The sequence below is a fragment of the Oryctolagus cuniculus genome, chromosome X (genome assembly GCF_964237555.1).
Source record: "Oryctolagus cuniculus chromosome X, mOryCun1.1, whole genome shotgun sequence".
NCBI classification, from domain to species: domain Eukaryota; kingdom Metazoa; phylum Chordata; class Mammalia; order Lagomorpha; family Leporidae; genus Oryctolagus; species Oryctolagus cuniculus.
The window spans coordinates 87,537,349-87,552,391 of NC_091453.1; the positions used below are offsets into that span (position 1 = coordinate 87,537,349).

General features: G+C 38.8%; 1 protein-coding gene across 1 annotated transcript in view; it reads right to left on the reverse strand.

Moving 5' to 3' along the window:
• IL1RAPL2 (interleukin 1 receptor accessory protein like 2) overlaps positions 1-15,043 on the reverse strand; it is a 1,316,228-nt gene that overhangs the window by 51,467 nt on the left and 1,249,718 nt on the right. Inside the window, exon 7 of the mRNA XM_008272830.4 lies at positions 6,710-6,839. Coding sequence (XP_008271052.1) covers positions 6,710-6,839 — 130 coding nt within the window. The remainder of the gene's footprint in view (positions 1-6,709; positions 6,840-15,043) is intronic.

Consider the following 15,043-nt stretch of genomic DNA (forward strand, 5'->3'; position numbering starts at 1 on the left):
CACAGGCCCCTGTTGTATTTTTGTTTTTAAAGGATGGATTATTAGTAGGCTATTTGGGTCTTTAAGATAGGTTCACCTTATTTTAATAATAAAAGCTTTTCATGCCTATGTCACATTCTCCCTTTTGTTAGAACATTTCACCCATTCAGGAAGATAATATTAAGGTAAAGGGATGGAACAAAGGACCAGAAAATGATGAAAGCAAAAACTAAAGAATGAAGAAACAAAAACTAAAAACAAAGGAAACCTATATTGCACTCGCAGCAGCGTTTCAGGAATTGAACGTAAATGAAATTATTTGCATGTTAACAAGATTTTCTAAAAAAAAACTCAACATAAATTGAATATGTTTTTCAGGTCAAGAATTATAAAAGATTTGGTAAACTGTTTTATAGTATTGCCTGAGGAAAGCATTAGGTATTGATGGAGTGATTTGTAAAGTGAGGTTTATAATCGAAAATTACTCTCTGTTGGGACAAAGCAATTGTCTTGAAATTCATGCTGTCTCCTTCACAATCAGATACAATTCACAACCCTGCAGGCAATCTTAAAGACTATTATTTCTTGTTTAATAGGACTGGTTTTTTTCTTCTGGCATTTTTACTAGGATTATAGAATACATACCTATCTAGCAAATTCTTAATTTTTTCAAAAAAAATTCTCAAGCTTCTTGTAATGTGAATTAAAAGGAAGTTCTGCAGAGGTGTGGAACTGAGGTGGTCATCCTAGGATGCTCACCCCCAAAAATCCTGGTACTTTTTCTATGAGCTCTCTAATCCCATTGTATAAGCAGTCTCCATTAAGTTTTAACAGAGGGACAGAAATTAGGAAGTCTTCTCTTAATGATGGCTCCCACTGGGTGTCCTCCAAATAATTATTTGACTTCTCCAAATAGACATGGTAGAGCTTGCACAGAACAGCTTGTGGGAATGACTTAAAAAAATGGTAGAAAAAATAAGCAAACTTGCACAATCGCAGCTTCTGCTACTGCACACATGAAATTCCCTAACCATCTTTGCAAATTATCCCTCCTGGGGTCAGTGGAAGGGTTGTGATGCAGTTGCGTGGGAAGGGTTGTGATGCAGTTGCGTGGGACAGGTTGGCAATTGTGAATGGATACTACATTTGGGTTCAGATTTCCTTGGGGCTCAGTATCTTAGCAACATCAGACACAGGAGGGCTGTGCCAATCTCTGCTTAAAAGGGGATAAAGGGGAATCTCTAGGCCCAGAGAGGGGTCTAAGTGCTTTGGCAATGAGATGCTAAGGACTGCAGAGGTCAAAGTGACCCAGAGAGCAAACAAATGAGAACTCTAAAACCCTGACCAGGATTTGATCTAATATGCTAGTGAAGCCACAGGGGAACCACTGAATGCAGAGATTGTATATGCTAGTCTGAGTGACATTATCTCACCAATTTCCCAGTAAATATCCCAGTTTACTTCTTGGTAATTATTTTTAAGTCCTCTATTCCTCTGTGGCAATACTAAGAGATAAAAACTTGTAACACACACCTCTAGGATCAAGCTGCTACCCAGGAAATTGAGAACCTAGGCAGAGGGGCCCATCCTCCTGCCAGATCCAGTATCACTGGGCAGCTTCTCCACAGGTCAACTGCCTGAGGACTATTTCTTCACATCCCTACTTAGATCTACTGGCTAACGCACTAGCGACATGCATGTGTGGCACAATAGCTGTGGTTAAACTAACATGAGCTTAAGATAATGCTCTTGCTATGGTCTGAATGTTAGCACTTTCCCAAAGTTCCTGTGTTGGAACCTAGTGCTCAAGGTGATGGGGTGGGGGAGGGAGTTGGGGGAAGGGTTTGGGAAATGATTAAGTCATGAAGGCTACACTCTCTTGAATGAGATCAATGCCTTCACAAAACAGGCTGGAAAAAAAAAAAAAAAAAACAGGCTGGACCGAGTTCCCTTGCTTCTTCTGCCACTGAGGACACACAGAAGTTGTCATCTAAGAACTGTCCCTCACCATACAGTGAATCTGCTGATACCTTGAGCAGCGATTCCAGCCTCTAGAATTGTGACAAATTTCTGTTGTTTATAAATTATTTCACCTAAGGTATTTTTTATAGTAGCCTAAATACACTAAGACAATTCTGAAGGAGAGTCATGGACCCAGAAGTAATTGTGTTTCCAGAAATGCTTTTAAGAGCATGGCCTTCATTAAAATCCTCAGCATTATGCCTTCACAACTGTTTCCTTTGGAGAAACTGTCTGGGCCATGAAAGAATGTAGATCTTCTCTTGGTTAAACTAATGGGATCATTAACAAATGTTTTTCTATAAAACTGCCAGATTTGTTCCAGTCGGCCATGCTGTGTTAAAAAAAAAAAATCTTGTATGCTTTGTTTCAAGGACATTTGCTCTGGAGGCTAGAAGACAGGACCAAGTAATTAAGTCCTGTGTTAGCATAAATGGCCATGGCCTGAAGGAATTCCAGAACCCACACATGCTCCCAAGTAGATCGTGGATCACACAATTAATATTACAAAATGGCCAACTGTGTGTTTATGTTGGCCAGGAATTCTGCCTCTTTGCTTGCACTTTTCTGAAGGTGTCTCTAGTTAGCGAGCAGAGTTTTATGAACTTTTGAAAATAAGTTTCTTATTTTCCTCTACATAAAATATAGTTATATACCTTTTTTTTTTTTTACTGTGGGGGACAGGGGTTAAGGGGGATAAAGAAAGGAGATGTGTAAAAAAAAGGGATTTTGGAAATCCTGAAAGGATGACCTCCTACAGCACTTGCCAGGTGGTAGACTTATTTGGCACTAAATATAGAAGGCTGCTCTAGATTTAACCATTTCGTGTGTGCATGTTTTGTCTCCCACCAACTCTAACCATTTGCTGGCACATCATTTTGTTTTGTAAAATCATGTAACAACTTTAGAATATAGTTAGGCAAAGTTTGAAAATTCAAATAATCCTAGAGAAGGGGCAGTAGGCAAAAACTAAGGGAATCTGATTAGGGCAACAATTTTAGCTACTAATAATATATCAATATTTTTGTTCATTTATTGTAACAAATGTGCCATAGCGACTTAAGATAATAATAACAAGGGAAACTGAAGGGAAACTGGGTATGGAGAATTTAGGAACTCTCTATAGTATCTTAATTTTTCAGTAAATCAAAAATTATTCTTTTTAAAATATGTATTTATTTATTTGAAAGGCAGAGTTATATACACACCCCCCCACACCCCCACACCCCCCCCCACAGAGACAGAGAGACAGAGACAGAGAGAGAGAGAGAGACAGAGATATCGTCTATCCACTGGTTCACTCTCCAAATAGCCTCAACAGCTATGGCTGGGCCTGGCTGAAGCCAGGAACCAGGAGCCTCATCTGGGTCTTCTACATGGGTGCAGGGACCCAAGAAATCGGGCCGTCTTCCATTGCCTTTCCAGGAACATCAGCAGGAAGTTGGACTGGATGGAGCTTCTGGGACTCAGGCCAGTGCCCATATGTGATATGGGCACTGCAGGCAGCAGCTTAACCTGCTGCACCACAGCGTTGCTGACTCCATCAAAAATTATTCTAAAAATAATGCTCGTTTTAAAACAAGTAGCTAAAATTGAACTACAAAGGCGAAATGTATTCCTATTCTATAATTTCCTGCCTGTGTATTTGGCCAAGAAAAAATAATGTACATGTGCATCCAAAGATGTATGTGAATGCTTATAGCAGCTTTATTTGTAATAGGCCCAAACTGGAAATGCCTTAAATTTCCTTCAGCAGGTGAATGAATAACTTAACCATTGTATATCCATATAAAAATGAACTACTGATACACATAACAAAATGAACATACCTCAAAATAATTATAGTAAGTGAAATAATCCAGACAAAAGCAAATGCCTCCTGCTTATTTTTGCTTATATAAAACTCTAGAACAATCAGGCAGATTTATAGCAATAGGGATATCAGTGTTGTAGCAGAAGGGCAGGGGTGATGGATTTCCAAGGGACACCAGGATGACACCCAGGGACACATGGGGGTGATGGTTTCACAGGTGAATACATATATCAACCAACTCTTACAGATTGCATACTTTAAATTGAGAGTTGTTTATTTTATGTCAATTATACTCCCAATAAAGTTGTTTATTCTAAAAATTCCACTGAGGCATATACAAGACATGGGAGAAATAATTATCTCAGGCTCATTTAATTAGCACCAATTGCCAGAAAACAGAGCTCTAAGCTTTTTGATAGTGGACATTCTGCTACTATGTACCAGCCTACCCATCACTTGCCTTTTTGAGAAACAGTTTCTTGTTCTGAAAAATGAAGAGCGGCACTTAAGGTCTTTTACATGCAGGCAAATTGGTAATAATCCTAAAACACGTATCTTCTGAAGAAATTTAGTTGTATTAATTTCAAACAAATCTTAAAATTGCCTAATAAAATGTTAGTAATTAGGAACCTTAAATTTCAAATATTATTTGAATACTTAAGAATTATTTGTAGTATATCAATTATTTTTTTCTAAAAACCTGCTCTGTATGAGGCAATCAATTAGAAAGGTTTATTTTTAAAACCAAGGCTTTATTGAGATATAATTTACATACCATACACTTCTATTGAAATTGTACAATTTATTGCTCTTAGGTAATCTTGTTGTTAGCTTTCTAATTGTGCCATTCTTCCTCCCTATGTTCTTTTTCTGCATTCTTTTGGAGTAATCGGACATTTTTAAATAATTCATTTTATTTCCTCTTTTAACTTTTAGCCATGACTCTTAGACTGCTTTGATGATTGTAATTGCATCTTTATATTATCACAATCATTTTAATTTTTTTATTGTTCCTCTTTGCTTAGCCTCTCCTAGGATATTCACAGATAAGTACAACCAGAACCATGGCCACTTGATAATGTTTTCATCACCTCAAAAAGAAGTCCCAGACTACAAAGTGGGTACAGGGTTTCCTTTCAGGATGATGAAAATGTTCTGGGAGTAGATTGCTCATAGTCGTGGCTGCACAGCATTGGGATTTTACTAAATGCCAGTGAATTGTACATTTTATAATACTGCATTTGATGTTATGCTGTATTTTACCATCCGCAAAAGATAAGGCCACACTCTTTAGTTGTCACGCCCTATCACTCCATTCCCCACATCAGCACTAGGCAACCAGTACTCTACTTTCTGGTCTCCACAAATTTGTCTACTTTGGACACTTCATATAAATACAATCATTTTATATAGAGTCTTTTGTGACTGGATTCTTTGATTTATAGTAATATTTTTAATATTCAACCATATTATAGTGTATGTAAGTTCCTTTGTATAGTTAAATGATATTGCATTTATATGAATATTCTAGACTTGATTTATCCCATCATTAGTCGATAGACATTTAGATTGTGTCCACCTATTATTGAAAATGCTGCCATGAACATTCATGCACAAATTTTTGTGTGAATGTACACTTTGATTTTTCTTGGTTGTATACCTAGGAGGTACACTGCTATACTATATGGTAACTCTTTGCTCAACCATTTGAGGCATTGCTAGACTGCTATCCAAAGTGGCTGCCAGCAGCATGTGAGGTTTTCAACTCTTTTACATCCTCGCCAACATTTTTTTGTAATCTTTATTTTTTATAGCCATCGTAATGTTATGCAGTGGTATCAATGTGGTTTTGATTTGTATTTCCCTGATGACTAATGATGTCAAGCACATTTTCACGTACTACTTTCCCTAAATTATGCTTCTATAGTCAATATTTTGCATAGGCTCTCAAGGGATTCATGGGCCCTCAAATTTATGAAATGCTCAAGTAGAATTATTGGGTGGACACGTGGAAAGAAGTTGGCATAGAAGTGATTATAAATTATATTTAATCATAGTAAATAATGTAAAGTATACTTGTTTCACTTACATTACCATATATTCAATAAGAAAACTGAAAAAGCACATTCTAACATTAGTTGCAGTGAAATATTGGATTGACTTCCACTGCATGACTCTTAATGGGATGGAGGGCAGAAAGGCTAATTTCTGTACAAATAAGGGACACACTATCTCTGAAATCCAAAAGGAAACCTCACAGACTAAGTGATGTGGGAAAAGATTACCTATCTTGTATTTTTTTTTTTTTTTGGTACGAATTAGGAGGTACTGAATAGAAAGAGAAAAACAATTGAATCGATGTAATAGGAGAATGTGAAGTCTAAAGAGATGTGAAACTGAAGGGCAGTCAGTTTCAGGATGGGCAGTGGATGCTGGGAAAAAGAAATACTATTTGACCAAAGTCAACAGTTATTTTGGCTTAATTCCAGCTTACTATTGCCACTTAAGCTTTACACTCATGATATATGAAGGTTGTCTGTTGCCAGAGAGTAAATGATCATTTGTTAAGTGGCCTGAGGAGTCACCTGCAACATTCAGACCTTTACAGTGACTGGATGGGGTTAACAGTGATCAAAACTTTCAAAGGAATTTTCTTAGGTGGCTTTTAGAGGGTCACTAAACCCATATTCTTGGAATCTGAGAAAAACATCCATAGATTAGACACTTACATATTTGCATTTCTTCAGGTAGTTACCCTTTTCCTTCCCACCACATCAGCTTTTAGAGAATGGAATGATTTGGAGTTGCAATTAAAATCTTGGGTAGAATCCCTTCTCAAATGTTTCATTGCTCAACTGCAAAGACAGGAAGTAAAAATAAGCAATTCGAGTTCCATACCTTATTTCACCTTCTCTAATATGACCTGCCAGTTCTTCAATAAACTTCTCTCCTTTCATCCAGTAGATCATTGGTCCAGACTCTCCACTGAATCCAAAGAATGCTTTGCAAGGGATGTTCAGAGGTTTACCTGAGAATGAAAGAAAAAGAAATAAGCAAATTATTCCTGGTGTTCATTGGGAGACAGAATGGGACCGTTTAACACTAAAAGGAAAATTCAGAGATGACACACTTTGAACTCCTTTGTTAATCACCATTATACATGAGAAAAATCTTAAATTATTATAAAGTCCTCTTAGAAATTTAAAAATTCAAGGTATTACACAAATGAGCAAATAAGTTACTCAGTTTTTCAAATTAATTATTTGAGTGCCTGTGTGCATGTGAAAAATAAATATACTATCTGCTGGTTTATTCTCTAAATATCTGCAATGGTCAGGGGGCTAGGGCTGAAACTGGGAGCCAGGAAAATAATCCAGGTCTCCCACATGAGTGGCATGAAACCAATTACGTCTGATATCACTGCTGCCTCCCAGAGTCTGTACTAGCAGGAAGCTGGGGAACCAAGTGACATAGAGAATTGAGTCCAGATACTCTGATATGGAATGCAGGAGTCTTAACCACTAGGCTAATTGCCCACTCAATAGAACTTTTTTTTAACTGCCTCCCTCCTAGGGACTAATGGAAAATAATCAAATAGAAAGAATTCCTTTTTCATCTTCCTTTTATTGATAGTATAAAGCACTGTTTACTTGAATCTGCCCTTAAAGTTGACATTAATCAAAAGTATAAGTTAATTTTTGATAAGTGGGAAGACATGTCATAATACACTATCTACTATTACTGACATTTCACAGGGAAAGTTGGTTTCTTCTGATTATTATCTATTTTAAGAAAAGTTGCATAATAAAACTTGTGCTATTTAATTATAGGTGTCAAATGGATAAGGGCTGTCTAGATAGCTGATAAAACATTTCTGGGAATGAGGGTACTTTCAGAAGAGATTGGCATTTGACTTGATGGGCTGAGTGAGCATTATCCAGTTGGCTGAGGTTCAAGATAGAAGAAAAATGGAGAGGAAGTTCAAATTTGCTTGTCTTCCCTCTTCTGGAGCTGGTAAACCCTTCTTCTGCCCTTGCACATTCACTTGAACTCCAGGTTCTCTGGGCTTTGGATTTCATGGTTTGCACCAGATGCTCCCACGGTTTTTGTGCATTTGGCCTTAGACTGATAACTACATCATGAACTTCTCTGGTTCTGAGGCTTTATGATTTGCACTGCGCCACATTAAAACTTCCCTGGCTTTCTAGCTTGGAGTGGCCTATTGTGAGACTTCTCAACCTACATAATCACATGAGCCAGTTCCCCTATATTAAACCTGCTTTCTTCTATGTATGTATGTATGTAGAGTAATAGTTTCTGGGGCCGGCCTTATGGCATAGTGGGTAAAGCCATATAGTCACTGGTTCAAGTCGCAGCTGTTCCACCTCCAATCCAGCTCCCTGGAAATGGCCTGGCCTGGGAAAAGCAGTGGAAGATGGCACAAGTGCCTGGAATCCTGCCATCCATGTAGGAGACTGGACTGAAGCCCCTGGCTCCTGGCTTCAGTCTGGCCCAACCCTGGTCTTTGCGGCCATCTAGGAATTAAACCAGCGGATGGAGGATCTCTCTCTGTCTCCCTCTCCCTCTTTCTCCCTGTAACTCTGCCTTTCAAATAAATAAATAAATCTTTAAAAAAAGAACATTAATTTCTGATTCTTAGGAAAATTTTAATATACAAAAGAGACAATTTTTTATTACAAATATATCAATAAAAAGTACATACAGGGAAAATTCAGTCTTACAATCTCATCTATATTTTTAGTGTTACAGTGCTTAAATAATTCTAGCTAACATTAAGCACTTTTAAAAATTATTTATTTATTTATTTGAAAGGCAGAGTTACAGAGAGGCAGAGAGAGAGAGAGAGAGAGAGAGAAAGAGAGAGAGAGGCCTTCCATCCACTGATTCACTCCCCAGATGGCCACAATGGCCAGAGCTGCACTGATCCAAAGCCAGGAGCTGGGAGCTTCTTCTGGGTCTCCCACGTGGGTGCAGGGACCCAAGGACTTGGGCCATCTTCTACTGTTTTCCCAGGCCATAGCAGAGAGCTGGATCAGAAGTGAAGCAGCCGGGACTCAAACCAGCGCCCATATGGGATGCTGACACTGCAGGTGGCAGCTTTACCTGCTAAGCCACAGTGCTTGCCCCAACATTAAGCACTTTTATTATGAATTTATGTGATTATAGGGAACATCTATTTGAATTGTACATTTTCAATCAAAAATATCAGAAACTATTTTTTTGCTGGGATTGATTTTTTTTCTCACAAAGTAGGTAAAAAAGGGAATAGTGTGGAGCACACTATCTTGGCATTTCTGACTCTTGTAGGAATCCCCCAATCGTAAACCAAATTATAGAATATCATCATTTTCTCAATAACATGCATTTTTTACCTCAGTGAGAGAATTAGATAAAGCAATCTCAAAAATATGCTTTCCTCATGGAGTTTATGGTGGACTTGTTTCCATCATCACTCTAAGCCATGGACAATTTATGCACTTAAAATGATCCAAAACTTCTATGTTCTAGCAACACTATTTTCTGAAATCAATACTCTTTAATCACCAGAACAAAGAGATGGCTTTCTTTGAGAACCATTTTCACAAAGAAACAATTTAAAGTGAGTTAGTGTGTACATTAAGACACAGTAGAGATTAAGAAAACCTTATATAGAATGGTGTTTATCAGAGGCTGAGGAAAGTGGGGGAGGAAGGGATGAGGAAAATTTGATTAATGGCTAGTAAGTTATGGTTAGATAGCAGAACGAAGTTCTGGTGTTCTATTGCACAGTTGAATGACCACAGATAATGATAGTATACTGTATATTTTTTTAAAAAGCTAAAAGAAAGGATTTTATATAATTTTATGTATCAATTACAGATAAACAGAAACCAAAAACCCCATAGGTACATGGTTGTTGGGTGATAGACTGGGCTTACTCATAGTAAATGATTTGTTGCCAAATATTACTTTTATTGAAGTGCAGATTTCTCCCTCAGCAAAATGACATTTTGTAGACTTTTTGATCATTCTGTAATTGTCAATATCAAGAGTCTGTCTCACATGTCTGACACAAATCTGAAGCAAAGCTGTTTATTGTAGCTTTGAACATGTGCTCTGTCACATAAGGCTGTATAAAAATGGCAGCCTTGTTTAGTGGAAATTGCACTAAACCTAGAATCAAGAAACTTGTGTCTCAGTTTTAGATCTATCAAGAACAAGCAGACTAGGGAAATTACCCACATTTAGTAAAGTGATTACTCATAAATGTAATGAGGATAGTAATAATTCTCGAGGGGCTCATTTAAGGCAATATACGATACAGTGACTGGTGTACTCAATAGCCCCACCAACATCTAGGATAGAATTATTTTCCTTATGAGGCTTGGTCATCCAAGTAGGAGTCAAATTTGAGGCAGAATCTGGTGTAGATATTGATAACAGACACATGTGATTTTGGCCCTGTCAATCTTGATTTCTTTTTTAAAACAAAATTATTTGAGACACAGACAGAGATCTTTCATTTGGTGCTTTACTCCCCAAATGCCCAAAAGAGCTTTGGCTGGACCATCCTGAAACCAGGAGCTTGGAACTGCATCTGGGTTTCTCTCCCATGTAGGTGGCAAAGACCCCCAAGATTTTGAACCATCACCTGAAGCCTCCAAAGGTGCACATTATCCACATTGTCAGAAAGCTGAAATTGGGAGTGAGACCAGAACTTGAACTCAGTCATTTTGATATAAGATAGAGATGTCTCAAATGGTATCTTAACTGCTGCACCAAATTCCCATCACCATGTCCTTTTATGTATGGGCTCCCATGGGGTAATATTCCTCTCCTGTCAACTTCATGTATTTTCTTTTGGATTCCAGAGTAGGTGTGATTCACCCTAGCAAACCCTCAATTCTTTAAACCCAAACAGGGTTTTTTTTCCCCTGTGCCTCACTGCCCCTCGTTTCCAGTAAAACAAAGGTATTAAGGAACAACACAAAAGATGGCAGAAAATAAAGATACTGTGATAAACATTATTACAGGGAATCCCAGTTGATAAAGCTACCATTCTCTATATTGGGACATATATGTTTAGGCTGTCATTCCTTTGGGCTCTGTTGAGACAATATATCAAATAAAATACCATTTAGTGAATCCTAGCATGTGGGTGCTCAGGCTTGGTTTGATTTTAATGGAGAAGGACGATTATAGCAATGTGCAAAAAAGTCCTCCTCAAGGTGGCCTATCAAAAGTGACAGAATCTGTCCTTTTCTTAGCATTGCATGCAAAATACTATTGCACTGATTTCTGTTGAGAGGATGGTTCTCACTCTTCCATCAGACAGGTTGTTGTTAAAGAAATTCAAGAGACAGATATTTCAGCAATGTCATTTCTATAAATGCTGAATAAATATCCTGAAGCCATGTGTCAAGGAGTAAAAATAGGAAAAGCATCCAACTATCCCCTGCAACACACGGAGGGGAGTCTCCAAATGGTTAGCTCTTATACCAGGTGGTGATGCTCGGTGTGTGCCAGGGACTGGGCACTTCCTCTACTAAAAAAACAAGAAGGCTCTCTGCCTAGGTCAGGCAAATCATCTGAAACAGAATCTCTCCAGTCATTTCTAAAATCTGGCTTATGTGCAAACTCCTATCAACCATTTGCATCTGTTTGTTAGTGTTCTCTTTTGCCTCTAGACCTTTTCAAAGTCATTCCTGTGTTACTTTATGTCCTATCAGTACTCTGAACCAATTTATATTTGTATCTAAAGGAGGCTAAAGATTATCAAAGTAAAAAGAACTTTGGGAGTTGGTATGTCATTGCTAGGGAATGAGGTAAGTGAAGCTTGCTGGGAAATGACATGCATGGAGTGGATTGGCTCTACTGCCCCCCATAGTCTCCTAATTCTTTCTCTTTGAGAGCTCTGTGAATATCTGCCTTACCGGAAGTTTCCTAGAAACCTTAGAAAGCTAGACATCTCGACAGACTTGAATTTTTTACAGACATGTATTTGCTAGACACTTGTGAAATGGATAAGCTTAGGATGTTAATGTGTCAAGAAGAGAGTCTCTGGGGAGAGAGGTCAACACCTATGTCATTTTAAATTTTCTTGGGTGTTAGAGCCACAACATTTCAAAACCAGATAATGAGAACACAAAATCCAAAGGTAATGAATGTTGTGATTGTGGTAGTGGTAGTAGGGTTTGTGTACGTGTATGTGTGTGTGTGTGTGTGAGAGAGAGAGAGAGAGAGAGAGAGGGAGAGAGAGAGAGAGAAAGAGAGAGAGAAGGGGTATAAGAGGAGAGGGGGGAGTTGGAGAGAGAAGTTATACATTGAATGTGTATACATAAGTTTATTACAAATTTTACTGATAGAAAATATATGTACAGGGGCTGGTGCTGTGACGTAGCGGGTTAAGTTGCTGCCTGCATCATCGGCATCTCAAATGAGAACCAGTTTGAGTCTCAGGTGCTCTGCTTCCAATCCAGCTCCCTACTGGTGTGCCTAGGAAAGCAGCAGCAAATGGTCCAAATCTTTGGGGCCTTGCACCCATGTGGGAGACCTGGATGAGGACCCTGGCTCCTGGCTTTGGTCTGGCCCAGTCCTGGCTATTGTGGCCACTTGGGGAGTGAACCAGTGGATGAAGGATATCTCTCTTTCTGTGTGTGTGTGTGTGTCTTTCTCTCTCTCCCCCTCCCTTTCTGTAACTCTGCCTTTCAAGTAAATAGATAAATATTTTTAAAAAGAAAATATATGTACAATATAATTTACAAATGATAATTTAGAATATAACATTTTATTGTAAATACTATGTACTCAGATGATACAGGATGCCTTCATTTATTTTTATGAACTGATGGTTGCAAATGAAAAACAAGTATAGTTGCAATATGTATATTGCTAAACATTATCATTAACATTAGTGAGAAAGGTGAAAGCAAAACTAGCAGAAGTTAACTGGTTCTTCAGTTATGTGAGTAACTTCTTTTGATGAATTTTTGAAATAGGTCCTGTTTTGCATTTCAAGTCCATAGAATTGCTCTTAGAAGAAACTTTAAAAGAACCTGAACCCAAACTCTGTGATGTGAGGGAATGACAGGTAGGGGTAAAAGATAAAATCTATTTTATTTTGCCCACTTCTTACCCTCCTCTGATATCAAGAATTTCAAAGAATTTCTCAAAGGCAACAATATGATATTCAATCTAGCTTTGCTCCCCCAACCTCTTGATGGGCTATAAATTTTAGAAAGATAACCATCAATGCCCTTTTCTTGCCACACAATTTTCCAATTCTTTGTTTTTCTCCTTAAACATTTTTCAACTTCTTTTAATGTCTCTTTTTAAATTGACCTAATAATATCTTTGTTTTGAGAGATACAATTTTTAAAATTTGTGTCAGAGGAAGCTCCCTCACAGCGAATAATTTCCTTGTACAGTTTTGTCATTTCATTACTGTGCTTTTTTTTTTTGAACAGGCACAGTGGACAGTGAGAGAGAGAGAGACAGAGAGAAAGGTCTTCCTTTTCTTCCGTTGGTTCACCCCACAATGGCCGCCACAGCCGGTGCACTGCAGCTGGCGCACCGCGCTGATCCGAAGCCAGGAGCCAGGAACTTCTCCTGGTCTCCCACGTGGGTGCAGGGCCCAAAGACTTGGGGCATCCTCCACTGCACTCCAGGGCCACAGCAGAGAGCTGGCCTGGAAGAGGAGCAACCGGGACAGAATCCGGCGCCCTGACTGGGACTAGAACCCGGTGTGCCAGCACCGCAGGCGGAGGATTAGCCTATTGAGCCGCGGCACCAGCCATGTGCTTTCATCTGTAGCAGGAGTATTTGCTGTGGGATGTTTACTGGGGGCTGCAGAGGAATGCCCTCAATAGTGCCAAGTTTGCCTTTGCCAAAGTCCTCCAATGTAGCTTCACTAGTTCAGAACACCTGTTTTCTTTTATTTCTTAGCCTGAAAAGTTGTGCCACATGTGGATTATATGAATTTATTTTATAATTGTTTAATTTATTTATTTGAAACACAAAGTGACAGAGACAGAGATAGAGAGAGATAGAGATAGAGATATTCCATCTACTGGTTCAGTTCCTTAATGGCCACAACAGCCATTTCTGGACCAGGCTGAAGCCAGGATTCTGAAACTCCATCCTGGTCTTCCACATAGGGGGCACGAACTCAAGTACTTGAGCCATTTTCTGCTGCCTTCCAAGGAGCAATAGCAGGGAAATGTATGGGAAGTGGAGCAAGTGAACTTGAACTGGTGCTCCAATATGGGATCCCAGCAACCCAAGCAAACAGTTTAACCCACCACACCTCAATGTCTGCCCAATGTTCTGTGCTTTGAAAGTTTACACCCATGTAGACTTCCAATTTCTCTTAACTGTCTCTTTCCATTCATGGCCATGGCCCTGAACTGAAAGCGAATTTCCTGGCTGCTCTCCTGGACCAATGAAAAGAGTTTTCTAGTCTCTGGTTCATTGATTTTTTAGGCTGTATAGGTCATTCAGCTTGCTAGATTTTTACTGAGATCTCAGTTCTAGCTCCACTTTTTACCTACATTCTGAGCCCAGTCCCTTAGACCCTTAAGGTTCACATCTGGTTCTGATATCCCCAGGAACTATTCAGCTGCTTCAGTTTATACTATTTTTTCTGGCTTTGAGTTCCCTTTTCATTCCCAAAGTCCGGGGATTTCCTTTACTTGCTTTTGAGCTGAGCTAAGCATGCAAAATCTTTGCTCTATTTTGAGGAGCATTTCTTTGTGGTTAGAGTGATGAGCTTTTACCATATCCATTACCATATTAACTAGGTGTCTGAAGTGCCACCACCAAAATCAGTAAATTGTGTATCTTCAGTCCAAATAGGCAATTTCACCATTCTCACCAAGCAGTTAAACAGAGTTTCTATTCCTGTTATGGTTAACGTAAACAGATTTTCCTTTCTCTCCTGGGCATACACTTGGATTTGGCCTTTACAAGATGAGTTAAAAGTGGAGTTGATATTTATAATGCCAGTGTAAGAGCTAATCACCTTCCTGCTGTGCTTTATGTACTTGTTTGTGGCTATCTCCTTCCAGAGGCTTGCTCCTTCCTTCAGAAGAGAATCCATGCACCTCTCCTTTGTACTTGTGAATGCTCTAAGCCACACACCCCAGTCAAGTAGGACACATGGAACACAGGGGCATGTTACTTTGCACTGTGAGATATATTTTAAGGTGTTTGTTGCTTATAAGGCCCTGAAGT